This window comes from Copadichromis virginalis, linkage group LG18 (genome assembly GCF_057382275.1).
Source record: "Copadichromis virginalis isolate Kocher_CV1m ecotype Utaka linkage group LG18, C_Virginalis_male_GT1.1, whole genome shotgun sequence".
Lineage (NCBI taxonomy): Eukaryota > Metazoa > Chordata > Actinopteri > Cichliformes > Cichlidae > Copadichromis > Copadichromis virginalis.
Window position 1 is genome coordinate 27456496 of NC_140635.1, and position 27697 is coordinate 27484192.

General features: G+C 42.9%; 2 protein-coding genes and 1 long non-coding RNA gene across 7 annotated transcripts; all 3 read left to right on the forward strand.

Moving 5' to 3' along the window:
* The first annotated feature begins 6721 nt into the window (after window positions 1–6721).
* On the forward strand, window positions 6722–7214 carry LOC146688128 (uncharacterized). Its single transcript, XR_014916523.1, has 2 exons — window positions 6722–7011; window positions 7094–7214. It is a non-coding gene; the product is annotated as an uncharacterized LOC146688128 (long non-coding RNA).
* A 7786-nt stretch (window positions 7215–15000) lies between these two features.
* Window positions 15001–19100, forward strand: LOC146688129 (angiopoietin-related protein 3-like). Of its 3 annotated transcripts, none has more exons than XM_085439123.1 (3): window positions 15001–16354; window positions 16617–16727; window positions 18521–18780. In XM_085439123.1, the coding sequence occupies exons 1-3, from the start codon at window positions 15848–15850 to the stop codon at window positions 18587–18589; spliced, it is 687 nt and encodes a 228-aa protein (XP_085295249.1). In that variant the 5' UTR covers window positions 15001–15847; the 3' UTR covers window positions 18590–18780. The 3 variants fall into 3 exon arrangements, with proteins under 3 accessions (XP_085295249.1, XP_085295251.1, XP_085295250.1); XM_085439125.1 differs by lacking the exon at window positions 18521–18780 and adding an exon at window positions 18919–19100 and having other exon boundaries at window positions 15004–16354; XM_085439124.1 differs by lacking the exon at window positions 18521–18780 and adding an exon at window positions 17477–18512 and having other exon boundaries at window positions 15014–16354.
* On the forward strand, window positions 18939–27243 carry LOC146688130 (phosphoglucomutase-1-like). Of its 3 annotated transcripts, none has more exons than XM_085439115.1 (12): window positions 18939–19050; window positions 22170–22387; window positions 23515–23677; window positions 23962–24108; window positions 24328–24453; window positions 24897–25087; window positions 25227–25381; window positions 25461–25576; window positions 25689–25824; window positions 26297–26480; window positions 26640–26768; window positions 26978–27243. In XM_085439115.1, exons 1-12 carry the CDS (start codon window positions 18999–19001, stop codon window positions 27065–27067), a joined length of 1707 nt encoding a protein of 568 aa, XP_085295241.1. In that variant the 5' UTR covers window positions 18939–18998; the 3' UTR covers window positions 27068–27243. The 3 variants fall into 3 exon arrangements, with proteins under 3 accessions (XP_085295241.1, XP_085295244.1, XP_085295242.1); XM_085439118.1 differs by having other exon boundaries at window positions 18993–19050; window positions 19240–22387; XM_085439116.1 differs by having other exon boundaries at window positions 19005–19050; window positions 19217–22387.
* Window positions 27244–27697: the final 454 nt, after the last annotated feature.

The window sequence follows — 27697 nt, forward strand, 5'->3', positions numbered from 1 at the left end:
AGAAAGTAAATAAATTCTAACAACAGCTTATCAAGCTTAAACGTGCTGCTGTTGTTCAGCCGCTGGTTTCCTCTTTCTGGTGCGAAGTGAGCAATAAACAAACAAGAGAGACGGACTCGTGACAGAAAAGCCGATCAGCTGATCATTGATCAGTTTCATGATTGAAGTAGCAACAGGAGAAAGAGGGAGAGAGAAGAGGCAGTCGCTCAATATATCGGTTGTCAAGCTTAACGCGGGAATGCTTTATAAACATCCAGAGATGAACTTACACACTTGCTTTAATTTTCTAGCGAGGCTACAAATACACACAGCCGCTCTATCACATGATGCCTACTGCTCCCCATGTGCTACGGTTATGAGCCGAGTTGGGAGTTACTCCGTGTTGCAAGTTTTGTGAGGTGCTTTTTTGATATTTAATGGATCAGATTTTTTTTTAATTTTTCTCTGATATCCGATCCAGTAATTTACGTCAGTATCCGACCGATACCGATAGGTAATATCGGATCGGTCCATCTCTAGTTACACCATAGGTATTTTTATTATGAGCTAGAAAGCTGTAACCATCCAAAGCAGACTTACTTGGAGCTACAACACTGAGATAGTATTTGCACCTGCCTGTATGATATCAACCTTGATTAAACAAAAATGTGTTTTGTTCACAATGTTGCAGAAAAGGATCCTTGACCCACAATCCCAAATTGAAACAGTGATTTCTCTGATTGGTGTTAATACAAATTTCGGCTAATATACTGATGGTAAACCCAGGAAATACACTAGAAACTGTCAAAACACAAATATTTTTGAAAATCTTTAAAAAAATAAACTTATTTAAAACTAAAAAATTATGTTGTTATTCATTAGGCAAATAAAAAAACGAATTCCCATTTTGAAATCCAAATTTGAGCCAGGCTACTGAAAAGTGAAATGAATCACCCATAACATTCAACCACTAAAACTAATTTTTCTGTTATAGAAAGGAAACAACTGCAATTTGTATTTGTAATTTAATTTAATCTAATCTAAAAATAATGATTTGCTTATTTTTTTTCGTAAAATGGTGTTTTCCAAAGCGATTTTAAGAAAATGAACGAAAATGTGTAGATTGAGTCGAAAGGGTTCTCATGTTTTGTCATTTTTCCGATCTCGTCATTTAGGAACGTGTTGGGTACCCGAAAGCGTAAAATGTTGACGTCAAAGGAGCTTGCAAAGAAAAGCGTCTGGACTTCTTTAAGTTGCTTGAAGACGTTAAAGAAGTCCAGACGCTTTTCTTTGCAAGCTCCTTTGACTACGATGACCTGGATGACTGAGAACCTTCACAGACATAAAATGTTGACGATTTGTCACCTAGCGTAAAATATTATGCTTAGGGAGTTGTTGAAATAAAGCCTAACAGTGCTGCTAGCATTGATGTAGACTGGTCTTCTTTCTTTGCCTCTCATTCAGTTTATTCCGTTATGAAGTTATACGCTTTAAGAGTTGGCTCTTTGTCTGTCAGTCAGTGAGATTATGCTGAGATTATTAGTCCTGAGCAAAATTTGTTAAATTTGTTGCAAAGAAGGAGCCTATAGGCAAAGGAAGAGCAAAGTAAAGTAAATCTGTGTCCTCAGGCCACAAGAACTACATTTCAGAATGAAAAACTACAATCACACAGTTCACAGTATGTGTGTAAGTCTATGACACGATGCTGCTCAACAAGCTGTAACCACTGCCTTGTGCCCTGCAGGGTTAGCTCTGCCATGGATGGAAAATGAATTAGCGAGAATTAGCAAGATATACTCCCCTTTCCATTACCCAAGCAGACAACTGACTCCGAGAGGGATTGTGGTTTGAACTGAGGGAAAAGAGGGAAAAAAAACAAGTCTTTATTGGAGCAAATGACTGCTGACGGACAGACCACATACTGCAGAGAACTTGGCCAAATGTCCCCAAAGGCAGTTTCAGAGAAAGATTTACTGTTGCATCATATATAAAGAGAAATATGGCTTGTAAAATAAGTTTGTAATTTACTTCAAATATTTTGTTAAAAAGAAAATGAGTAGTTAATCATTAGCTCACACAAATAGACCATTCGGGCTTGCCTGCCGCAGGGTATTAATTTTCCTCCCATTTAGATGAAGCTGCTTTCTGCTGGAAAGTACAGCTTGAGGTTTTTTGCCGAGAGGCAGGTTCTCCTTCAAGCAAGAATCGTGCTAAAGAAAAAGTGTAACGTGTTCTCTGAAGTTTCATTCTGATGAAATAATCTGTATTTTCCCAGTCTGGTCCGCAATCTTAACCAGCCAAAATCATTATCCTTTGGCTTTTTACACTTCAAACACATAGATTTTACAATGTGGACTTTGTCAGTTAAAGAACAACTGAAACAACACAAAGCAGATGGAAGTGTTTAAAGTGGGTTAGTTGACCTAAAGGTCTCATACAGCTGGCATCCTTCCCCAAATTATATCCATTATGTAACTGCGGTTTGTGGTGAGGGGAGCTGCAAGGTAAGCTGAGGCTGCACTGGCCAATTAAAACAGTATAGTCATGAAACAGTAACCTATGAGCGTATGAATTGAGACCAGTCAATCCAGATGCCCACAGGCTCTTGATAACCTAAGTTTGTCATGGTCCGTGGTCCTGTGTCTGTGGAATGCGTGATGCTCGGGTAGCCACACCCCCGGGCTGGGCCATCACTAGCACACCTGCTCTCCATCCCGGTGATTACACGGAGATCCACTTAATCCGGCGCTGACGGATGCTCCACGCCAGTCCGTAGTCATCCCCACAGTGGTAACCAGACTTCCACGAAAAGTGTGCATTCTCTTCTGCTTGGAACTTTGTTTAACCTGCCTACTTCTGTCCAGATTTCTACTCGGCGTCTGCTACCTGCCTGTCCTCCGGCTCAACTGGATCTCGCGGCGCTCACCTGGCCCACTCGCCATTCCACGGACTTCCTGCCCCCACGGACTGCCACTGGTGTCAAGCCAGCCTCCAATTCGAGACTTGCAGTCAAGCCAGCCTCCAGTTTGTTTTCTAAATAAAGAAATTACAAAACAGCTTGCAAACCAACCATGACATCTTTCCACAGACTTAAAATATAAACGTACTATCAATTACAACCTAGTGGCAATTTCAGCTTCCTTTTACATCATCTTTATGATTCAATTCTGTCATAATCAATTGAGTCTGATTTTGCTTTTCAAAATGAAAACCCAATATGTGTTGAAACAGCAATTTTCATTTTTAAAACATTCTGAAATAATTGAAAGAGTATATCACATATGGACAAATTCGACGGGCCATTAATTTGAAAGGCGAAATCAGACCAACATGAAATTTACATGGTTTTACTGTCGGGTTGGATACTGTTGATCTAAAGTGGAATTATCCTGTGGAAACAGCATCTTTCAATTTAAGAGCATTTTGAAATCGTTAAACGAGTAGGTCGTCTACGGGCAATTTGAAAATACTTTTATTTTGGAAGGCAAAATCAGAGTGACTTGATCTTAACATCGTATCTCTGTGGGGTTGTATACTGTTGATTTAAAGTGAAATTATTCTGTGGAAACAGAAAATTTCCTTTTTAGAGCATTCCGAAATCACTGAAAGTTAGGTAAGTTATTGGCATTTTCAACAGGCCATTATTTTGGAAGGCAAAATCAGAATGACTTGAAATTGAAGTAGTACCATGGTGTGGATGTACACTTTTGATCTAACATGGATTCATCCTGTGGAAAGAGCAAGTTTCATTTTTAGAGCGTTCTGAATTCTTTAAAAGAGTAGGTCGCATATCGGCAATTTGAAAAGTCTTTTATTTTGGAAGGCAACATCAGACTGATTTGATATTGATATGGTATCACTGTGGGGTTGGATACTATTGATCTAAAGTGGAATTATGCTGTGGAAACAGCAATTTTCCATCTTAGAGCATTTTGAATTCGCTCCAAGAGTAAGTCATATATGGGCAAATTGAAAAAGCTTTTATTTTGAAAAGCAAAATCAGACTGACTTGAAATTGACATGGTAACATCGTGAGGTTGTATACTGTTGATCTAAAGTGGAATTACCCTGTGGAAACTGAAATCTTCCTTTTTAGAGCATTCTGAAATCACTGAAAGTTAGGTAAATTATGGGCATTTTCAACAGGCCATTATTTTGGAAGGCATAATCAGAATTACTTGAAATTGATATGGTAACATCGTGAGGTTGTATACTGTTGACCTAAAGTGAAATTATCCTGTGGAAACAGCAATTTTCACTTTTAGAGCATTTTGAAATCTTTAAAAGAGTAGGTCGTATCTTGGCAATTTGAAAAGTCTTTTATTTTGGAAGGCATAATCAGAATGACTTGATATTAATATGGTATCACTGTGGGGCTGTATACTGTTGATCTGGAGTGGAATTATCCTGTGGAAACACGAAATTTCCATTTTAGAGCATTTTGAAATCACTGAAAGTTAGGTCAATTGTGGACAATTTGAAAAGGCTTTTACTTTGGAAGGCAAAATCAGAATGACTTGATATTAATATGGTATCACTGTGGGGCTGTATACTGTTGATCTAAAGTGGAATTACCCTGTGGAAACAGGAAATTTCCATTTTAGAGCATTTTGAAATCACTGAAAGTTAGGTCAATTATGGACAATTTAAAAAGTCTTTTATTTTGGAAGGCATAATCAGAATGACTTGATATTGATATGGTATCACTGTGGGGCTGTATACTGTTGATCTAAGGTGGAATTACCCTGTGGAAACAGGAATTTTCCATTTTAGAGCATTTTGAAATTGTTCCAGGATCAAGTCAGATATGGGCATTTTGAAAATGCTTTTATTTTTGAAAGCAAAATCAGAATGACTTGATATTGATGTGGTAACATCGTGAGGTTGTATACTGTTGACCTAAAGTGAAATTATCCTGTGGAAACAGCAATTTTCACTTTTAGAGCATTTTGAAATCTTTAAAAGAGTAGGTCGTATCTTGGCAATTTGAAAAGTCTTTTATTTTGGAAGACATAATCAGAATGACTTGATATTGATATGGTAACATCGTGAGGTTGTATACTGTTGACCTAAAGTGAAATTATCCTGTGGAAACAGCAAAATTCTTTTTAAGAACATTTTGAAATCGTTAAAAAAGTAGGTCGTATATATGCTCAATTTGAAAGGGCATTTATTTTGGAAGGCATAATCAGAATGACTTGATATTGATATGGTATCACTGTGGGGCTGTATACTGTTGATCTAAGGTGGAATTACCCTGTGGAAACAGGAATTTTCCATTTTAGAGCATTTTGAAATTGTTCCAGGATCAAGTCAGATATGGGCAGTTTGAAAATGCTTTTATTTTTGAAAGCAAAATCAGAATGACTTGATATTGATATGGTAACATCGTGAGGTTGTATACTGTTGAACTAAAGTGGAATTACCCTGTGGAAACAGCAAAATTCTGTTTAAGAACATTTTGAAATCGTCAAAAAAGTAGGCCGTATATGCTCAATTTGAAAGGGCATTTATTTTGGAAGGCATAATCAGAATGACTTGATATTGATATGGTATCACTGTGGGGCTGTATACTGTTGATCTAAGGTGGAATTACCCTGTGGAAACAGGAAATTTCCATTTTAGAGCATTTTGAAATCACTGAAAGTTAGGTCAATTGTGGACAATTTGAAAAGGCTTTTACTTTGGAAGGCAAAATCAGAATGACTTGACATTGATATGGTATCACTGTGGGGCTGTATACTGTTGATCTAAAGTGGAATTACCCTGTGGAAACAGGAAATTTCCATTTTAGAGCATTTTGAAATCACTGAAAGTTAGGTCAATTATGGACAATTTAAAAAGGCTTTTATTTTGGAAGGCATAATCAGAATGACTTGATATTGATATGGTATCACTGTGGGGCTGTATACTGTTGATCTAAGGTGGAATTACCCTGTGGAAACAGGAATTTTCCTTTTTAGAGCATTTTGAAATCACTGAAAGTTAGGTCAATTATGGACAATTTGAAAAGGCTTTTATTTTTGAGAGCAAAATCAGAATGACTTGATATTGATATGGTATCACTGTGGGGCTGTATACTGTTGATCTAAAGTGGAATTACCCTGTGGAAACAGGAATGTGCCATTTTAGAGCATTTTGAAATTGTTCCAGGAGCAACTCAGATATGGGCAGTTTGAAAATGCTTTTATTTTTTAAAGCAATATCAGAATGTTTTGATATTGATATGGTAACATCGTGAGGTTGTATACTGTTGATCTGGAGTGGAATTACCCTGTGGAAACAGGAAATTTCCATTTTAAAACATTTTGAAATCACTGAAAGTTAGGTCAATTATGGACAATTTAAAAAGGCTTTTATTTTGGAAGGCATAATCAGAATGACTTGATATTGATATGGTATCACTGTGGGGCTGTATACTGTTGATCTAAGGTGGAATTACCCTGTGGAAACAAGAATTTTTCATTTTAGAGCATTTTGAATCGTTAGAAGATTAAGTCAATTATGGACAATTTCAAAGGGCCATTACTATGAAAGGCAAAATCAGACTGACTTGATATTGATATGGTATCACTGTAAAAAGACTGTGGTTGGAAAGTGTTGATATAAAGTTCAAATAGTATTTGGAAATACGACTTTTGCTTTTAAGAGCATTATTAAGTCATTGAAAGAGTAGTTCAAAAATGAAGATTCACAGGGCTTTTACTTTGAAATCCAAAATAAGATGGCCTTGATAGTGACAGGGCACAATTAGGGTACAAGGCTGTGTCATATAGATCTAACATTAGAGTTTGTAAAAAAAAAAAAGCCTAAATTATATGTTATTATGTTCTTAACATATCTGTTAATTCACTCGAAGTTGGCTTTTATTTTGAAATCCGGTTTCCACATCCATTCCCGTAATACTTTGAATACACAGGGAACGTAAAACAAACTGGAGGCTGGCTTGACTGCAAGTCTCGAATTGGAGGCTGGCTTGACACAAGTGGACTGCCACACTTCCCTCCCGAGCTCCCACGGTTCCGTTCTATCGTAAGCCCCTACTCTAACTCAGTCCTGATATGTTCTCCCCGCTTCCTGGCTCCCTAGTAATCATCTCCCCTTTCTATTGCAGCCCCCCGCCGTCCCGATCCCGGCTTCCTCGTGTCATTGTTTCCCCGGATTTTTAGTTTCTGTTTTGCTCTCTACTTTCCCCGGGTCGCCTTTCGTTGTTTTAATAAAGTGTCTTTTTGTTAGCTCGGAGTCTGCGCCTGGATCCTTTCGTGCCCGCGCACCACGGCGCATGACAAAGTTATTCAGTAATACAATAGCAGATTAGTCTAATAGAATCAGTTTACATCTATTTGATAGCTGGCCTTGGTATTTTTAAGCAGTAGAAATAAATAAATAGTGTGGATGAGCATTAGACAACAAGCATTAGTTTGCACTTTATCTTGTTTTCAGAGGCAAAACACAGGCAGCAGTAACAGTTACTATAATAGCTAAACTCTATTCTCTATTTGGGGTGAAAGAAGAAAAACACTTAATGTGTAACATGTTCAATTTTAAAATACACTGTGTTATTTGAACCTTTAAACACAAACAGCTGTTGTTGTGAACTAGCATGGTGCTAGCATGATGCTTTATACTGTAACGTTCACAAGAACCAGACGGTTGGGTCTCAGTTTGTCCGTTTATTCGGCACATAAGCAAGCGGGTTGCTAACTCAGGGGAGAGCGCCCTCGTGCTACACCTCTCTTCAGCCTGGCACCCACACAACACAGAACCCAGGTCCCCCCTCCCCTTCCTCCACACCACCCTCCCTACTTCCTGCAGCACAACCAAACATGAATCTTAAAGAAACAACAACAGTGTGCAAAGATAACCAACATGTACAATAACACTTAACCATCGTTACACTGCCCCCCCAGCAATAAGTTCCTCGTCCCCGAGGGAACGACACAGTCTCTGAGGCGGGGTGGTAGCCTACGTTCCCTCCTTGACCTCCTGAGCCCCTGAGGTGGGCGCGGAGCGTCGGGGCTTTGGGGTGAAGAGTCCGAGGGAGGGGAACGCAGCCCCGGTCGGGGGCCCCTCTGAGCAGGGTCATGGACGCTCTGTACACGTCCCTCTGGAAAGGAGGGGAGGGACTGCCCTCTGTAGGGGGCCATCCGGTCTCTGTGCAGCGCTACTATCCTCCCCCTAGGAGGCAACTGCACCCTGTAAACAACCTCCCCCACTCGCTCTAGGACGCTGCAAGGCCCCACCCAGCTGCTATCCAGTTTAGGACACCGTCCCTTCTTTCTCTTTGGGCTGTAGACCCACACCAGCTCCCCAGCACGGAAGTGCCTCCCCTTAGTGGTGATGTCATAATTCCTCTTTTGGTGCAGGCCTGCCTTCGCCAGCTGCTCCCGGGCGTAGGAATGTGCAGAATCCAGCCGGTCCTGCAGCTTCCTTGCGTAGTCCCGGCCTGGTGGTGCTTCTGGCGCGTCCGGGGGCTTCCCAAAAGCCAACTCTGCAGGAGTTCTCAGCTCTCTCCCTAACATGAGCAGGGCAGGCGTACATTGGGTGGAGTCTTGCACTGCCGACCTGTAGGCCATGAGGATAAGGGGAAGATGGTAGTCCCAGTCCCGTTGGTGTTCTGAGGTAAGGATGGCTAGCTGCTGGGCCAGCGTCCTGTTAAACCTTTCCACCAGTCCATCGCTTTGGGGGTGAAGTGGGGTGGTGCGGGTCTTCTTAATCCCAAGGCGTTCACACATGGCAGCAAATACCTTGGACTCAAAGTTACGCCCCTGGTCACTGTGGAGGGTCTCTGCTGTTCCAAAGCGGCTGAACATCCCCTCCACTAATACATCAGCGACAGTCTCAGCCTCCTGATCTGGGATGGCGTATGCTTCCGGCCACTTGGTAAAATAGTCCATGGCCACAAGAACATAGCGGTTTCCTCTGTCTGTGCGAGGAAATGGGCCCATGACGTCCACAGCTACTCGCTCCATTGGAGCCCCTGCTGGTTGCTGCTGAAGCTGAGCCCGGGACTGGTCCTGTGGCCCTTTGTGTGAGGAACATGCATCACAGCTGCGGCAAAAGTCCTCCACATCCCTCCGCTGTTGACCCCAGTAATAGCCCTGGCGGAGGCGGCGGAGAGTCTTAGAGACCCCAAAGTGGCCGGAGCCAGTGCTCCCATGGCAGGCTTCCAGCACCGCTGACCTCAGCGACCTTGGCACCACAACCTGCCACCTCTCCTTCCCCGTGGCAGGATCCTTCCAGGCACGCTCCAACACCCCCTCCTTCAGCCTGAGAGCTGCAAACTTGGCCCATAGCCCCCTGGTACAGATGGAAAACCCAGTGACCTCATCCCAAAGGGGTTGCTCCCCCTTCTCCAGCCACTGCAGGACCGGCAGCAGGTCTGTGTCTTGTTCCTGCCGTGCCCTCCACTCCGCTACATCCACCACCAGAAGAGCCCTGCAGGCGAGCTGTGCTGCTCCGTCTATTGTCGTGAGTTCCCGCTCTATTTCCTCTCGCTTCTCACAGTAACGGCAGCCAGCTGCAGCACATGGGCGGCGAGAGAGGGCGTCTGCGTTAGAATGGTGCGTCCCTGCTCTGTGCTCCACAGTGAAATTGAAGGCTTGGAGCTCCTCCAGCCAGCGAGCCACCTGTCCCTCTGGCTCCCTGAAAGACATCAGCCACTGAAGGGCAGCATGATCAGTTCTGATAACAAATGCTGTGCCGCACAGGTAGTACTTAAAGTGTCTCACCCCTGCCACCACAGCCAGCAGCTCTCGTCGTGTGACACAGTAGCGCCGCTCACTCCTGTTCAGGACCCGACTGAAGTACGCCACCACCTTCTCACCTTCCGGCCCAACCTGCGACAACACAGCTCCCAGCCCCACATTACTTGCGTCAGTGTCCAGGACAAAAGGCAGGGTGGGGTCAGGGGGGGCGAGGACTGGGGACTCTGTCAGCGATTTGCGGAGGGTGTTGAACGCCTGCTGACAGTCCTGGGTCCAGATGAAGTCACGGTCCTTCTGCAGCAGGTGGAAGAGTGGTGCGGCTATGGAGGAAAAGCCCTTCACAAACCTCCTGTAATAAGACGCCAGTCCTAGGAAGCTTTTGAGCTGTTTCTGGTCTGCTGGTGTGGGCCACTCGGTAATGGTGTGAATTTTTTCCTCCAAAGTGCTGATGCCCTCACGACCCAGCTTGTGGCCCAGAAACTCCACCTCCCTCCTCATGAAGTGGCACTTGTCGGGATGCAGCTTCAGGCCTGCAGCCGCCACCCTCTCCAACACTTGTCTCAGGGCATCCAGGGCAGCATCAAAGGAGCTCCCGTGCACTAGAAGATCATCCAGGTAAACCAGACACCGTTGCCGTGGGACACCAGCCAGCACACTGTCCATAAGCCTCTCGAAGGTCGCAGGAGCGTTGCAAAGACCAAAGTTCAGGACTTTGAACTGCCATAGTCCCCTGTTAGTGCAGAAGGCTGTCTTCGGTCTGGATTCCGGGGACAGTGGCACCTGCCAGTAGCCACTCCGCAGGTCCAGGGTGGAGAACCAGGAGGACCCGGCTACTAAGTCGAGAGACTCATCAATCCTGGGAAGGGGGTAAGAGTCCTTCTTCGTCACTTTGTTGAGTGGTCTGTAGTCCACACAGAAACACATCCTAGGACTTTTTTTCTTAGGCACCATCACCACCGCGGAGGCCCACGGGCTATCAGATGGCTCTATGATGCCCGCCTTCATCATTTCACACAACTCTCTGTCTGCAGCCTCCTGATGAGCCAGGGGCAGGCGGCGGGGGCGCACTTTAATAGGCTGGGCATCCCCGGTCTCAATGACGTGCTCTACCAAGTGTGTCAAGCCAACATCACTTTCTTTCAGGGCAAAAATGTCACTAAACTCTTTTAGTACCTGCCATAGACTCTCTTGCTGCTGTGGAGTCAGCCCCTCACAGTTCTTTGACCAGATACTCCTCACTGCTGAGAGCCTCTCCTCCTCCTCCGCTCGCTGTTCTGCTGGCGGTTCTGCAGGAGTCTCTGCGGTGGAGGTGGACGCCGCGGCAGATGCTGTGCAGACCGGGGGGGGAATAAGCGGCACCTTCTTCCCATCAGGGAGTGCGAGGAAGCCTTTGCCTAAGTCCAGTACACCACCAATGGCTCGTAAAAAATCCAGCCCAAGGATGCAGGCGTCCTGCACGTCAGCCACCCAGGCAGCATAAGACACACCGAGGTCCCCCACCTTGAACTGGAACACTCCCCTCCCTCTCATTGGGGCCAGATCACCGGTCACAGTCTTAAGTTGCACATTAGTCGGTTGCACAGCAGCTCCGGGTGGGACAACATCGGGTCGGACCAGCGTTGCATTGGACCCCGTGTCCAGCAGGGCCGTACAGGACACCCCCGCAATCGTCACTGGAACATGGCAAAAGCCGCCAACCTGGGTCCAGCCCACAGCGATGGCCGCACCAGGTGGGGGTGGCGGTGGAGTGGGGATGTCGTTCTCCCAGGCCCGTGTACTCCCGCCTACACGGGCCCATGGGCGTTTCCCTGAACCGCTGCAAGCTTGGGGCACTGCCTGATGAGGTGTCCGACTTGTCCACATCCCCAGCAGCTCTGCGGTCGGCGGTGTGGGCCAGCCCGAGGGGAAGGCGACTGCAGCGAAGCCGCCTGCACCAAACTGCACAGGCCCGCTGGCGTCTCCGTCTGTTCCACAGGTGCTGACACAGCCCTCACCACGTGTGCGTCATCAGCGCCCCCAGAGGATCCCGCAAGCATCTCCCTCTCCAACGCTAGCTCCAGGGCTGCACTGAGTGTGGCCGGCCGAGCAAGCTGAGTTTGCATACGGAGCTCTTTAGGGCTCAGGGCCTGCAGGAACTGGTCCCGAGCTAACTCCGCCTGCACTGATGGTGGCATGCTGTCATACGCCCTCCGGCAAAGGCACTCGACTTCATGGGCCAAAATGCGGAGGGGCTCACCTGGCAATCTGCGTCTGTTGTGGAACTCCGACCTCAGCAGCACTGGTTGGTTATACTGCCCGAAGCGCCTCTGAAGTGCTCCGACCAGAGCATTATAATCTCCCCTCTGCTCCTCGGTTAGCAGCAGCAGGCATGCAGCTGCATCCTCACACAGGCACAAAGCCAACTGGAGAGCTTTATGTTCCTCAGACCAGCCAGCTGCAACAGCTAACAGCTCGAACTGTGCGATAAACACTTCCCATGGCGTCTTGCCGCTGAACTTAGGCGTTTTTATATGCGCTGCAGCTTGCTGGGCGCCGCCATGTTTGTTTACATCACGTGACGGCGCGCCAAGCGAGGTCGACTCCTTCCCGCCGGAATCGCGGCCGCTGTGCGAACAGTTCCCGAGCCTAGTCAAACCTGGAGAAAATCCAGCCTCGGCAGACAGCCGCAGCGCCGTTTCCCTCACTCCATGGGCGGGCGAGCGCGGACGAACCTCCCTCTCCTCCGTCTCCTTCTTAATCCTGCCCGGCAACATCCTCGTCTCGTAACGGCAAGCGTCACCAGCAACAGGGTGTCGGGCGTTCTGGGGTTCTTTTTTCTTTCTTCACTTCTGACACCAATGTAACGTTCACAAGAACCAGACGGTTGGGTCTCAGTTTGTCCGTTTATTCGGCACATAAGCAAGCGGGTTGCTAACTCAGGGGAGAGCGCCCTCGTGCTACACCTCTCTTCAGCCTGGCACCCACACAACACAGAACCCAGGTCCCCCCTCCCCTTCCTCCACACCACCCTCCCTACTTCCTGCAGCACAACCAAACATGAATCTTAAAGAAACAACAACAGTGTGCAAAGATAACCAACATGTACAATAACACTTAACCATCGTTACAATACTTTTAGGTAAAGTCCCTCTGATATGATATGTGAGGTGAGACGCCTGGCCACGTGGTGTGCTGACAACAATCTCTCTCTGAATGTGGAGAAGACGAAGGAGATTGTTGTGGACTTCAGGAGAATGCACACCCAACATGCTCCTCTGACCATTGACGGAGCGTCTGTGGAGAGAGTGAGCAACACCAAGTTCTTGGGTGTGCACATCACAGAGGATCTCTCCTGGACGTACAACACCACAGCACTGGCCAAGAAATCACAGCAGCGTCTCTTCTTTCTCCGCAAACTAAGAAGAGCAGGAGCACCAGCCCCCATCATGTACACTTTCTACAGAGGCACCATCGAGAGCATCCTGTCGAGCTGCATCACTGTGTGGTTTGGAGCCTGCAATGCGTCCTGTCATAGAACCCTCCAACGCATAGTGAGAGCTGCAGAGAGGATCATTGGTGTCTCTCTCCCCTCCCTCCAGGACATTTACAGCACCCGTCTCACTAAAAAAGCCCTTTGCATAGCGGCTGATCCCACACACCCAATGCAAAGCTTCTTCAAGCTGCTGCCGTCGGGGAGGAGACTGCGGAGTCTCCAGGCCAGGACCAGCAGGCTGAAGGACAGCTTCATCCATCAGGCTGTCAGGAAGCTTAACTCCCTCCCGATTCTGCCCCCTCTCCCCTCTCTCCTCCACGGTCTCACTGAACTCTGTCACACACACACAAACACACACACTCTCTGACTCACTCACTGGCCTGCACCAGTTACCAGTCACTTTGTGGAGCATTGGACTGCCATTACCTCATAAGACTTTGTTGTTACACTTTCTCTTACCGCACACTACTAAATCTCCATTTGCACTATTTGCCTATTTGCACTACTCTGCCTGGTTTACACTCAATGTCACTTACCCATTATATTGTATATTATATAGCTTTCTTGTTATATGTAAAATTGTATTTATTTAAATTTTTACTTTTTAATTATTTTACTTGCATTTTTTAATCACTTTTATATTTAAATATATTTAAATGTTCATTTGCTATTTATCTAGGGATTGAAGAGTAACGCAATTTCTATTCTCCGTATGTCCTGTACATGTGGAAGAATCGACAAATAAAGCTGACTTTGACTTTGACTTTGACTTTGATATGATGTTATATAGTTTCTTTCAGTTTGGCACATTTCATAGCATTTTTTTCTCGGCTACAGGCAGCCAAAAAAAACAAATACACACATAATGTAAAAGGCTGTGAGTGGTTTAGTTTCTTTTTTTGTTTCAGACACCCACATACAATCGACCTTTCAGACAGCAGAGCCTTTGGTGGAAGTCTGGGCTGAGGACTAAGTTTATTGTGTACACACTGTGGCCCCCATACAACCGTCATAGTTAACATTTAACTGACAGGCACCACCACAATTGAGAGTGTTATTTTCGTACGTTCTTGTGTGTGTGTGTGTGTGTGTGTGTGTGTGTGTGTGTGTGTGTGTGTGTGTGTGTGTGTGTGTTTCATGTATTATTGATGTCGGGGACCTAAATCTCTTACGGGGACATTTCTTCTTTTGGGGGGACGTGTAGAGTAAAGAATTGGTGGAACAGGTGTTTGATCTTCGGTGATGTTACACATCTATACGGCCTTTCAAAACCACAGAGTTGTTATTAATTGATCCTGTGTAATTTGGGTCATCTTTTAAAAAACAAATTACAAATAGACCCACCATACTACTGCAACAACAAGAGGGGACCAGCCACGACCTTATTTAAAGGTTCGTTCAAGGCATTCTCACACTGTCCTGGCTCAGAGGAAAACATCTTTAGAAAGATTAAATGAAATAACGACTTTTAAGAGGCATTAACATTTCTGTAACATTTCTGGATTTCTGTTCAAACGATTTTTTTATACTTTGTTTCCAAGGAGCCCGACTTTCTTGCCATTTCCTATGCTGGTCTTGAGCAACAGTTCACGTTTTCTGAAAGTCTTTCAAAGTTTTTCTTTGTGTCTTTTTGTTTGTTTGTTTGTTTAAGTCACTTAACACTGACTTATAAATCTTTCAAGCACAGACAAAAAATACACCAAATTATATCTTTAGGCACTTTGCTAATAGTTTCCAGTGAAAAGACATTTATTTACATTTCTTTAGTTTTCTAAAATTTTCTTTTGCATTTTCTTCTTAAAATGAGAGGCATATAATGGTGTTTTATGTACCAGCAAGGTGATTTTCAAAGAGCTATTAGCTGAAAGCTTAGCAGATCTCAGCATGGTGTGCAGGCTGTCCTTTAAAATTTTAAACTGGACAAGTGGAAGACAAAAGAAGAAGTGACAGGCCTAACAAACTATCTACAGCAGATTAATGCCCTTAAGAAATAGGAAAAAATCCATCAAAGACCTGACACAGCATCTGACAGATGGATCTGGACTTTCAGATGATCTATTTACTGTTCACTGAAGCCTCAGAAATGGTCTCAGTGAAAGGGTGTCTGTGAAGAAGCTTAAAAACATACCCGGATAGAAAAACACATAATAGAAAGGTATCAGTCGAGGATTGGTGACTAAGAACCAAATAAATCCAAAGATCTTTGAATGTTCTTCAAGAAGCTGGGAGAACTATTGCTGAAGACTACTTAAAGAATTGTTTGGGGATTTCAGACTGTGCTGATGAATAAAGGCAGTCATTTCATTCAACTTTGTTAGAATTGTAAAATCTCTGTATTTTCCCGTTTGCACAGGTTTTCACAGTCCTGTACGCTAGCTTCAAACATCACATCTACATAATTTATAGATGTATTATATATAGATTTAGCAACAATTGTGATTTTTGTGTTATTCTGTGAATGAATGCTGTTGTATCATCCCAAGTGACGATAACACTTACATACTAATCTTTAAAATTTGAATAAAGCATAAGTTCCAAACAGACTTTCAACAGTCCCTGAGAGGAGAAAACTACATTCTGTAGAAAGATGTTGATTCAGCTAATGTGGTAATCATTAATCTGATATCAGACAGAGTATAAAGCTCTGGATCTTCACTCAGGAACTCTTCATCCCGTCACAGAGCGAGGTATGAGAATAACACGAATTGTTTTCGTGTTTGCCCTGGCTGCTGCTTGTGTTCCTGCCCTCTGTGGCGAAGAGGAACCTCCGGTCCTCCACCTCGAGGCTCCTGCTGAAAGTCAGTCCCGCTTTGTTGCTTTGGATGACGTGTATCTCCCGGCAAATGGCCTCCTCCAAATGGGTCAGAGCCTGCGGCAGTTTGCGCAGAAAACAAAGGGACAGATAAATGATATCTTCCAAAAACTCAACATCTTCAATCGCTCTTTCAGCCAGCTGTCAGTGCTGGCCAGCGAAATCAAGGTGACAGAAGAAGAACTGAAGAGTACTGCTACTGTGTTAATGGCCAACAATGAAGAACTCAGGGGCTTTTCTGAAGAGATCAGCTCCAAGATGAACAGCATCCTGCAGGAGAAAAGTCAACTGCAGAATAAAGTGGAGGGCCTCGAGGAGAAACTGAGCAGTCTGTCACTTGGCCTTGTGCCGAGTGAACGAGCAGCAGAGATCAATAGCCTTAGGGTGAGTAACCCGTTGTTAGAAAGAAAACCTGCACTTGATGTTTCTGTCCTTTGCTGAGGTAAAAAAAAAAAAAAGATCACTGCAACAGTATTGTGCAACAATAAACTCTAAAATAAATCAGACAACCTTTATGCTTTTTGGCTACTACAATAATCTTTGTTTTCCATCTATTCTCTCAGTGTTTGAATGCTGTTATACAAGCTCACAATACTATATTATTATTAACAATCATTATTTTTTTTCAACATTCATCCCTGATCAGGAGGTGATCCAGAGCCAGGAGCAAAGCATTACACAGCTGCTGAAGGCTGTGAGGGAACTGAGTGACCAGCTCATCTACCAGAGGAAAAAGATCAATATTCTAGAGGAAAAGGTAAATAATAGAGACCTCAGTAAAAATGAATGGCATCTTATGATTGTTTTGTTTGGTGGTGACTCTTCATCCATAACAAATGTGCATAACGCTGGGAAGGGTTTAGCTAACTAAGAAAATAAAATGCATGATTCACCTCCTGTCGTCACTTCAGTCAGAGTGAATACATTCCACTCAAACGCAACTTTAGTTGTAATCATCTCCAAGTACCTGGCAAAAGCATCTCTAAAGCAGCAGAAGATCACACTGGGGGGTCTACCCTGTTAGCTAAGAACAGGAAATGGAGTCTACAATTCAACAAACTCACCAAAATTGGACAATAGAAGATCAGAAAAAGGTTGCCAGTTCTGATGAGTCTCGATTTCAGCTGCTGAAAGCAGCGTGAAGCTCATGAGAGCATGGATCCATCCTGCCTTGGGTTAATGGTTAGATATGGTGGTGGTGTAATGATGTGGGGGATGTTTTCTTGGCACACTTGGGGTGTTTTGTACTGACTGAGCATTGTTTGACTGTCACAGCCTAAGTATTGTTTCTGACCATGTCCATGAATTATACTGTGATATGTGCGCACATACAAGCATGTGCAGCCTCCAGTCTCCAAATCTAAATCTTACTGAGATGCTGATCATCTGAGCCAGTGCTGTAGTGCTTTATACATTTCACTGAAAAAGCTTTTGAAGATTTCTACATAGAGTCAGTGAGAAGATTTTTTTCTGCAAGCCAAAGGTTTTTCTGACAATTTTCCACAGCTGACAGCCAACATGTTAGCTAGCCCAGGAGACCATTGAGAAGATGCCAGAAACCTTCAGCGCTGAAGCTCCAACACTCACCCCTTACCTGACCTCAGGCTCTACCAGCAGGACCAAAACAATCAATAATATGGATAATGAAGCTTAAGGTGATGTTGTGAGCGACTTAATGGTTTGATATCTGTAATGTGTTATTAAAAACCTGAAATATTCAATCAGACCTCGAATGCTCATCATTTACAAGCGTGTCCAGGATATTTCCTGTGGTTTTCAGCATGTCATTAATACAGTTTCATGAGAGAACTGTGCAAATAAGGGCTAAATGAATGCGATTGATAAATATAGACTCCGCTAATAACAATTACAAAAAAGAATAAGACCTCTAAAGATAGTTATTTATCAGTAACGGGTTATTGGTTAATTTAACACATACAGTATGAAATTGTCACCAGTCACAATATCACCACATTGTTTGATTTGTACATCCCAAATTTGTGTAATACTGTATACAAGGCAAAGAAAAGCCAAAAATCCTGTCTGGGAGGTGTGAGGCATTAAGTAGTGCAAACTAATTATTGTTTGATGAAGTACTCGATGAATCAGGGGAGCTCTACTTCAGAAAAACAAAATAGCGCTCCGTCATTACCGAAGGATCATTACTCATTTATTAATAAGTGGTGACCAGCCAAAAAAGGTTTTAAAAACCGTGCAAATATAAAAGCTATAAATTTAAATCCCCTCTTCTCTATGTTTTCAACTTAGACCATGGAGCAAGAGAAAGGATGGTTCAGTAAATTTTGATCAGTAAAAGTATGAAAATGGTTTTGGAGATTATGGAGGTGAGATTTTACAGAGAAAATAAATTCTCAAATTCCACATTTGATTCTTATCATCATTACTATCATTATCATGTAATTTTATAATCTCTGTGACTAACACAGGGTGCCTGCACCCCTGTGAGCATCTTTGTCTGCGTCACTTTTCATGTTTACTTGTTAAACCATGTTGGCTCTGAGCCTCCAAATCTCTCTCTCGTGCACACAGAGGAGTTCTGGCTTTGTCTCAGGAGGATTCAGTCTCTATCCTCTTCAGGCAACTCTGTCCGTCACATAGATCTGGAGGACTTGAGACAGAACAGATGCTTCATCGAATATAGATTTTTACCTTGATGGGCCAACAAGCAACTACACCATTCACCTCACGCACGTGTCTGGAAATCTGCCTGACCCATGAACAACCTCACAGGCGTGATGTTTTCCACAAAGTATAGGAACCATAACAACCATCAGGACACCAGCTGTGCCCACCAGAAAACCAGTTGGTTACAGCAGATGCACATGTAATACCCATGTTTTATTCACATGGGATTTGCATCCCATGTGAATAAACTGAATGAGATAATAGGAATAATGAATGCTTGTTGTCTACTATTGTCTTCACAGTATGCGCTTTCTATCATTTTCTAAGTGGATGCTGGTTCAGCACCTGTGGAGACACTAACCTGAATGTGAGATATCTTCACATGAAACTAAAGGAGTGGACTGAATGTAGGAGAGGGATCCAGGGGATGTCAGGTAAGAGGCGTCTTCTTTCAAATTGACCCAGATCTCCATCTATCATGTGGCACCTCCCAAAAATTGACTTCCCCTGAATCAGACGTCCTTCCTGCATGTGACAAATAAAGAACCTTGAACTTGAACTGAACTTGAACTTCTCTGATCTGATCCATTTCTATAACAGGGTCATGTCTGTTCTTAATTCAGTGCCATCTGAGGTGCTGACAATCACGGCATCCAATACTGATTTTTGTCATTGGCAGCAGCGATTCCTCCAGGTTTCCCCAAATCTCTTGATTTTCTCATTTACTGCAGATGGTGAGAGTCTTCACAGTTTCCACAATTTGTCACAGAGTTTTACCCAGTGTGTTACTGACCTGTCACTAATTAACATAATTAGTTGCAAAATGTTCCTCCAGCTGTTTCTTTCCGATACCACATATGCTTACAGCTTTTTCCTGCCCCGTTCCCAACTTTTTTAGAAATGTTGCCTCCATTAAATTCAAAATGAGCTCATGTATTACTTAAAATTATACATTTACTCCATATGCATACTTGATATGATTTTATTTGTGAATAAAATGGGGTTTAAGAGATTTGCAAATAATTACATTCTGTTTTTATTTATATGTTACAAGGATCAGATCATAGAGAAGAAACAGTCACATATGAACAGTTTTTATATTGGGTCACATTTACTCACTGACCCCTGACAATTTGGGAAGGATCCCTTGACTGGATCATGACATAGAAAGGAAAAAGTTGGATGCATATATGAGGCTCCACAATCTCTTCTTGAATTGTTTCTATATGTTTTTCATGCTGACCTTTTTTATGTAACAAGAGCAGCATCTAAAAGTGTCAGCTTTTGTTGTGATTAATAGGTTCCTTGTTTGATATATTTGTTATTATCACAAAAATCAAATAACTGTTATAGAAGACTTTAAAAACTGGAATTTATTCACTTCTGAAATGCTAAACGCATAAATTTTTGTCACTGCTGTTGTCAGAATTGTAATGGATTAAAACTGTGTTGGAGAAAAATTGAGAGCTTAATTTTGCTTTATATATAAGAGTCGTTACAGATGAAGTAGAATTGTTGGAGGAAATCCATATAATTTAACAACAGGCATCATTTTGTGGAGTTGTAAGGAAGAAAAGTTGTTCTGACATTTTGACTGGTGGGATATATAAATATAAACAGGCAAACCAAACACTAACATGAATTTGTATCAACTTACAGGAAATGGGTACACGAAGCTTTTATGGAAGGAAAGAATGTGTTTACATGTGACACATTACAGTGAGAACAATGAACTGGATGAGAGCGAGCATGAGTAAGAGTATCCTGGAATCAGGTCTGAGGACAAATGAGGAGATCCGAGGTTAGCTGAGGGTCATACATATATAATGTGCGTGTGTAGTAAATGAAGTGTGTTCAGGTGCTTGGAGAGGATGTTATGCAGTGAGATGTAAGGTACCAGGATGCAATGATACTCTAAAAGTCAAATAATATAAATATCATATCCAACTCTGTTTCATAAGCTTCTCATACAGGACATTCAGTGTCACACACACTGAAACTCTTAACCATATGTTTGCCTGATTTTGTTGCATGAGTCTGAGAAAACGGTAACATTTTGGTACCTTTATAGCACACTGTTACCCTGACGCAACAAACTAATTTCTGGTAAGGGGTGGGAGGAGGGGCCAATTTGTTTGATATATCAACAAAGACCTCAAGCTCCCATAAAGTAAGGTGAATTTTTTATGTCTCCCATTAAACAAATAAATAATTAAATCCATGCTGTAGTGGTTTTAATATTTAATGTATTTTTTTGCATTGTTTTAAGTAAGTACATTTTAAATAACTTCAAAATAAATACATTTTAGTTGGATTTTCACATTTTTTCAGTAACAAAAAATTAAAACAGAACCCAAATTTATGCAGACAAAACAAATAAATGTCCATCCATCCATCCATCCGCTTATCCTTTTCAGGGTCGCGGGGGGCGCTGGAGCCTATCCCAGCTGTCATAGGGTGAAAGGCGGGGTACACCATGGACAGGTCGCCAGTCTGTCGCAGGGCTAACACACAGGGACAGACAACCATTCACACTCACTCGCACATTCACACCTAGTGACAATTTGGATTAATCAATTAACCTATCCCCACAAGCTGCATGTCTTTGGACGGTGGGAGGAAGCCGGAGTACCCGGAGGGAACCCACGCAAACACGGGGAGAACATGCAAACTCCACACAGAAAGACCCCGGCCTGATGGTGGAATCGAACTCAGGACCTTCTTGCTGTGCGGCAACAGTGCTAACCACCGTGCCACCGTGCTGCCACCAAATGCCACCATAAATGTTTATTTATTTATTTATTTTACATGGCACACTGACTTTTGAACAAATATTTCAAAAGGCTGAACTTTTTTTCTACTGATTGGTTAGGAGGGCTCAGTAAACTCCAGAGGGCAGTCTTGTTCCATCGCGTGCAGATGACTTCACTGAGATTTGATTGCACCATGAAGTATGTCTAATGTGAAAACTGATACTTCCTTAAAAACTCACATGTGTGTTCCCGATTACACTCTGACTGCTTGTCCCACGGTCTGCTTCCACAAACAGCATTAAAAACGAGAAATATCCTCCCCTGAGATAGTGTGAGACATGACTTTGATGACAGAGGTCATACTTCTTTTATGCATAATGAGTCTAATCACAGCTGCAGGACTAAACAAATAGACAAACCATTCACACGACAACCACACCTAAACACACACACACACACACACACACACTTCTTTGTGTTTTGCCATGCAGACTTGACAGTGATCTCCCTGCACATGTGTGAAGCAGCTTCTTCAGTTACTCTGCCTGCCTCTGCACACACATTAGTTTGGAAGGTTATTTTAGGCTGCACAAGCACCCTCTGCTTCCAGTGAAATAATAGGAGGAGTCAAACTCTTGCCTTTCCATTCTGCTCCTTCGTACCATTCCTCATGTCAGCTGACAGGGGATATCCCTCTAAATAACAAGTTCCCCTTCGCTGTCTGTGCTGCAGCATTAAGTTAGACCTTTATTTTGAAACAATGGACAACAGCCCTCTGCAGGTCTTGACTGTCCCTACAGCCCCCTACCCAGACCAGCGACCCAGCACCAACGGCCTGAGGAAAAAGGTCTATGTGTTCCAGTCCAGAAGGAACTACCTTCACAACTTCATCCAGAGTGTCTTCTCTTCCATTGACCTGCGCGATCGCCAGGGTTCAACCATGGTGGTGGGGGGAGACGGACGCTTCTTCAATCGAACGGCTACTCAGGTCATTGTGCAGATGGCAGCTGCCAATGGGGTCAGTGTCACCATGTGTAAGGGCTTGCTTACCTTGTTTGTGTGTGCATGCTGGCAGGTGAGTGTGCACATGAGCAGATAACTGCATGTGTGTCAGTGTCACCTGCCCCAGTAACTTATTATCTCTTTGTCAGCAATTGTACCTTCATGTCAACTGCAACCTGTGACTTTTGCTTTTACTGTCCAAACTATAATCAAAAAGTAGAAAAAAACAAAAAAACATAATTTTTGATGTAATTATATTTTTTAAAAAATAATTGTAACTTTTAAATTAAATGATAAATTGCATATGGATATAAGATACTGACTAGATATTACACTAATCTCTGTTCAGTATCTAATATCCGATCTAATAATAAATATCGGAAATGTCACTTTGAAACACTTCCAAGTCCCAGAGTTCTCCGTGTCGAGGGAATGCTCTCCATCACTCCCTCTATGACCTTTTTTTCTCCTCCTCTAATAATAGGACCCTTCCCGCAAACATAATCTGAGCTACCTGGGGTCGGGGAGGTGGGGGTGGGGAGGGTATCCCCTTGTTTTAGTAGCATAACTGATCCTTTTCCTGGGAGATTAATGAAAGCAAGGCTTAAGTCTTATTGGCAGAGAAACATCCGCCACCATTACATTCAGTCACCATTTACTGATCTTTCAAAGCAAATAACTTGCATTTTAATTTGTGGGCTGAAAGGTCACCTGATGTTTATTCTATACCACATTAGCACTGGTTTGCATGAAATACTACCTAACCACTTAGCCACTTAACCTAACCAGTTGCTTTTTATTTTCTCTGCCGACATAAACACCTGACACTTTAAACGCAGCACACGTCAGGTGTTTGGAACACATATGGCCTACACAAGTGTTCCAGATTAGATCCAAATTTGTCTGCTAATTGGGCTGGGTAAATGATATAATTAGAGGGATTTAAAATACACGTACACATGATAGAACTTGCTCTTGGTGTGCCGCAAGTGCCGTTTGTGAAATAAAATATCCTATTTACTTCTGACAAGACCTGTGACAAACCTGATATTTACTGCTATTCCCACCCCTGCCTCACGCTGATATATCAAGATACGTAATTTTCTCACCCAAGTAAAAAACGCCTATGTGACTTTTCCCCAGGTGGGTCGTCTGATCATTGGACACCACGGGATAATGTCCACGCCAGCCGTCTCCTGTATGATCAGGAAATGCAAAGCCATCGGAGGCATCGTTCTCACTGCCAGCCACAACCCCGGTGGACCTGATGGAGACTTTGGCATTAAGTTTAATACTGCAAATGGAGGTATGGTAACTTGAGAGAAGAAAGCATGCAGTCGCAATGGCCAAGTGCAAAATAGTGATACAGGAGAAGTCAGGCATTTAATAAGGCCTCATTCGGATATGTGGCTCAGACACAGAGAAAATGTGATGCTTGTATTGGCACAAATCTGGGACAAAGTTCAAACACATCAAAACAACACACAATATTCAGTATCGCTATTCCTGTCAATAGAAGATTTTTCTACTGTGACAATACTGTAATTTTACACTGTCATCATAAAACCAGGCTTCTTCTGCCTCATCCAGGCCCAGCCAACGAAGCAGTCACAAACAAGATCTTTCAGATCAGCAGGACCATTGAGGAGTTTGCCACCTGCCCTGGACTACAAGTGGATCTGACAACTATGGGAAAACAGACCTTTGACCTGGAGAACAAGTTCAAGCCATTCACAGGTGAACTAGAGCATTAATGTTAGTCTCTCATTCATCATCAAAATTAATGAGCATGCGGGGGGAAAAGGGATATGAGGCTAGTTATATGACTGACCAGATATATTCTTTGCAGGTACAATTACACATATTGTCTTTTTTCTTTGTGAAAGGCGTATTGTAAGTGTATTTATGTATCTCTTTCCCTGATGATGGATAGAGTTTTGTTTCTGATTTGTGCAGTGGAAATCGTAGACTCTGTGGAGTCCTACGCTAACATGCTGAGGAACATCTTTGACTTTGCTGCTCTGAAGGAGCTTCTGTCTGGCAAGAACCACTTCAAGATAAGACTGGATGCCTTGCACGGAGGTCAGAGAAAATGCTCTCATAACTAACTCATTTATCGTATAATGTCATAGTTATATTTGTACGCAACTCCAGCAAGTTCTTTAACTCATTTGCTTATGAAGCATGATGCTATTCAAATCTATATGATTTCCATATTTCTCACATTCATGTCAGCAACGTAAAAGAGAAGCTTAACAATATTACAGAAAAATGGAGATAATAATGAGATAAATGTTTGAGGCTCTGTTCTATTCTGGGAGAGGTAACATTGGGTTGTCAGATCTGTGACTTTACTCTCATTAGATTACTAAATCTATTTTGAGCGTCCCCAAACACTGAAACAAAACGTCAGGGCTGAAGCACTGTGAGCCTCAGTTTTCTCCTTGTTGTTGTTTTAAAATACTTTGTGCAACACCAGATCTGCCTAGTTCATCTTTGTCCTCTCTCACCTGTCCGCTCTGCAGCGGTAGGACCCTACGTGAGGAGAATACTGTGTGTTGAGTTGGGTTGTCCTGCCAGTTCTGCCATTAACTGTGTCCCTAAGGAGGATTTTGGAGGTCAACACCCAGACCCTAACCCCATATACGCTACAGATCTGGTTGACAGCATGCGAGACGGACAGTATGATTTTGGTGCAGCATTTGATGCCGATGGGGTGGGCTTACCGAGTTATTATTTCTGCTTTTTACTTGTTTGTTTGGTTTTTTTCAAACATTACAAGAATATATGTAATATAAAAATGCAGCTTCAAAAGACATTTCCTTGGGCCTGAGAAACCTCTTTCTGCTTTCTAGGACCAGAACATGATCCTTGGTAAACATGGCTTCTTCGTCACCCCATCTGACTCCGTGGCTGTGATTGCTGACAACATTTTTTGCATCCCGTACTTTCAGCATGCAGGGGTGAGAGGTTTTGCTCGTACTATGCCCACAAGTGCGGCATTAGACAGGTAAACGTGTGGCCTGCTTTTCAAATATCACCATCAAAACAAACTGCCTTAGAATACTCTTTCATTGTATTTCCTTCAGAGTAGCCAAGGCAACGAAAATCGAGCTATATGAAACTCCCACTGCCTGGAAGTTCTTTGGGAACCTCATGGATGCAGGCATGCTGTCTTTGTGTGGAGAGGAAAGCTTTGGTACAGGTACTGCGTGTCCGTGCCAAGTAACTAAATCGAAGAAGACGAGGATTCTGATTCTGGGCTTTTGTTTTATGTTTTCTCAACACTGTCAACCTAATTCCACTTCACGCTTCAGGAGGAGACCATATTCGTGAGAAGGATGGGCTTTGGGCTGTGCTGGCATGGCTATCTATCCTGGCCACCAGAAAGAAGAGTGTGGAAGATTTAGTTAAGGACCACTGGCTAAAATATGGAAGAAACTACTTCACCAGGTGAGATGTGGACACACTAAAAAAACACCGTATTATTACTGAGGTTATGTGATAAAGTTTTTTTATTTTATTTGTTTGCTTATTTGTTTGTTCTAAGAGGCTGAAATATAGTTAAGCAGAAATTGTGTCACTGATACAGATGAAGCTGTAACAGGTGGGTCGACGAGACATGTGAAGACACATGTAGAACATTACTGACACCTAGTGGAACATATGTGGCATTGCACTGTATGACAGAACATTTAACATGAGAATATTATTAGTAGTAATATTAGTATTAGTATTGTCTGTACTGACTCACTTTTGATTACAAAATATTCATTATCAACACAAATTAAGCCACATCACAAAACATATGTAAAATAAGGCATCAATAATCAATAATAAGTACCTGTTAGTTTATTATTTATTTATTTATGTAGCCTTTTTTTTCTCATTAGATTTTTGTTTCTACTCTTTACATTTTGCCCAGGTATGACTACGAGAATGTAGACATAGATGCAGCATGTGAAATGATGGAGGATTTGGAGATCACAATCACCGACAAGACCTTTGTGAGGCAAAGATTTGCTGTGGAAGACAAAATCTACCAGGTGGAGAAAGCAGACAGCTTTGAGTATGCAGACCCGGTAGACGGCACCATTTCCAGGAACCAGGTACATGAAAAACACTGTGGTGCATTTTTCTGTAATGATAGTCTTGCGGTATACACAGATGCATAATGTATGCGATTTGTCAGCATCAGAGCCTCTCAGCTGTGTTTGCAAACCCTAAAAAAATGTATCTCAGTCTGCGCTGGGCTGTCTTCACTGCAGGGGCTGCGGATAATCTTCTCTGATGGTTCTCGAATCATCTACAGACTCAGTGGGACCAGTTTTGATGGGGCAACAGTTCAAATCTATCTCGACAGCTACGAGAAAGAACACGTTTTTGGGGATGCACAGGTGGAGTATCTAAAAGTGAAAACTGCATTTTGACCAGAACAGGCAAAAAAGACAAACCTTTGAATCACTAAGCAGAAACTCTTTTTAAATGAAATGTAGCGCTGTGTGGTGAAAAGGAACAGTGTTACTGCTCTGTGGTTGTTTGGATGATTTTACATATGGCAGCAAGGTGCATGAGTCTCTAATTGTGCCATCCTTGTTTTGGACAGGTGATGCTGGCACCCCTTGCCACTATCGCTCTAAAGATTTCTCAGCTTCATCACAGGACCGGTCGAACTGGTCCGTCTGTCATTATATGATTCCTTATTAATTGACAAAATAACGCTCTTTTGTAAGTTTTTCCATCCTGTTTTTTTGTGTTTGTGTTTGTTTTTTATAAAGGAAGTCTCAAATCCAGTTGTAGCTACATATGATGCAAAAGTGTGCAGTTGAATGAAATTAAATGTGATATATTAAACAGCGTTTTTGTTTTTGGTTCGGTTGTGGCATGCTTTGGTGCTTTTTTATGGCAGATGATATTACATCTACTTTACTTTGTTTCAATTTTGCTTTTGTTAACTGTCATTTTCATTCTCACCAGTGAGGCCCTGGCTAAAATCTGCAAGATTACAGAAAGGTCAGCGTTTTTAGTAAAAAAAAATTGAACCTATTTGAGCATAATGTTTTCATAAAGTAGCACTTTCACTTCCTCAGTGAAACTCTTTAAAAAACAGCATCAGCACTGTCTCTTTTTAAAAAATCTTTTTCTTTTTGTACCAGTTATTACTGAAGACTACTTGACATGTGCAGTTGAGAAACTTAGAACATGACAGCAGCAGGTGCTGAGTTTAAAAAGAAGGAACGGGCTGTTTCCTGTCGTTAATCCTCTAAAACCGTCATTTGGATCATGCGTACCCCTTAATTTAGGGGAATAATAACCTGAAATTGAA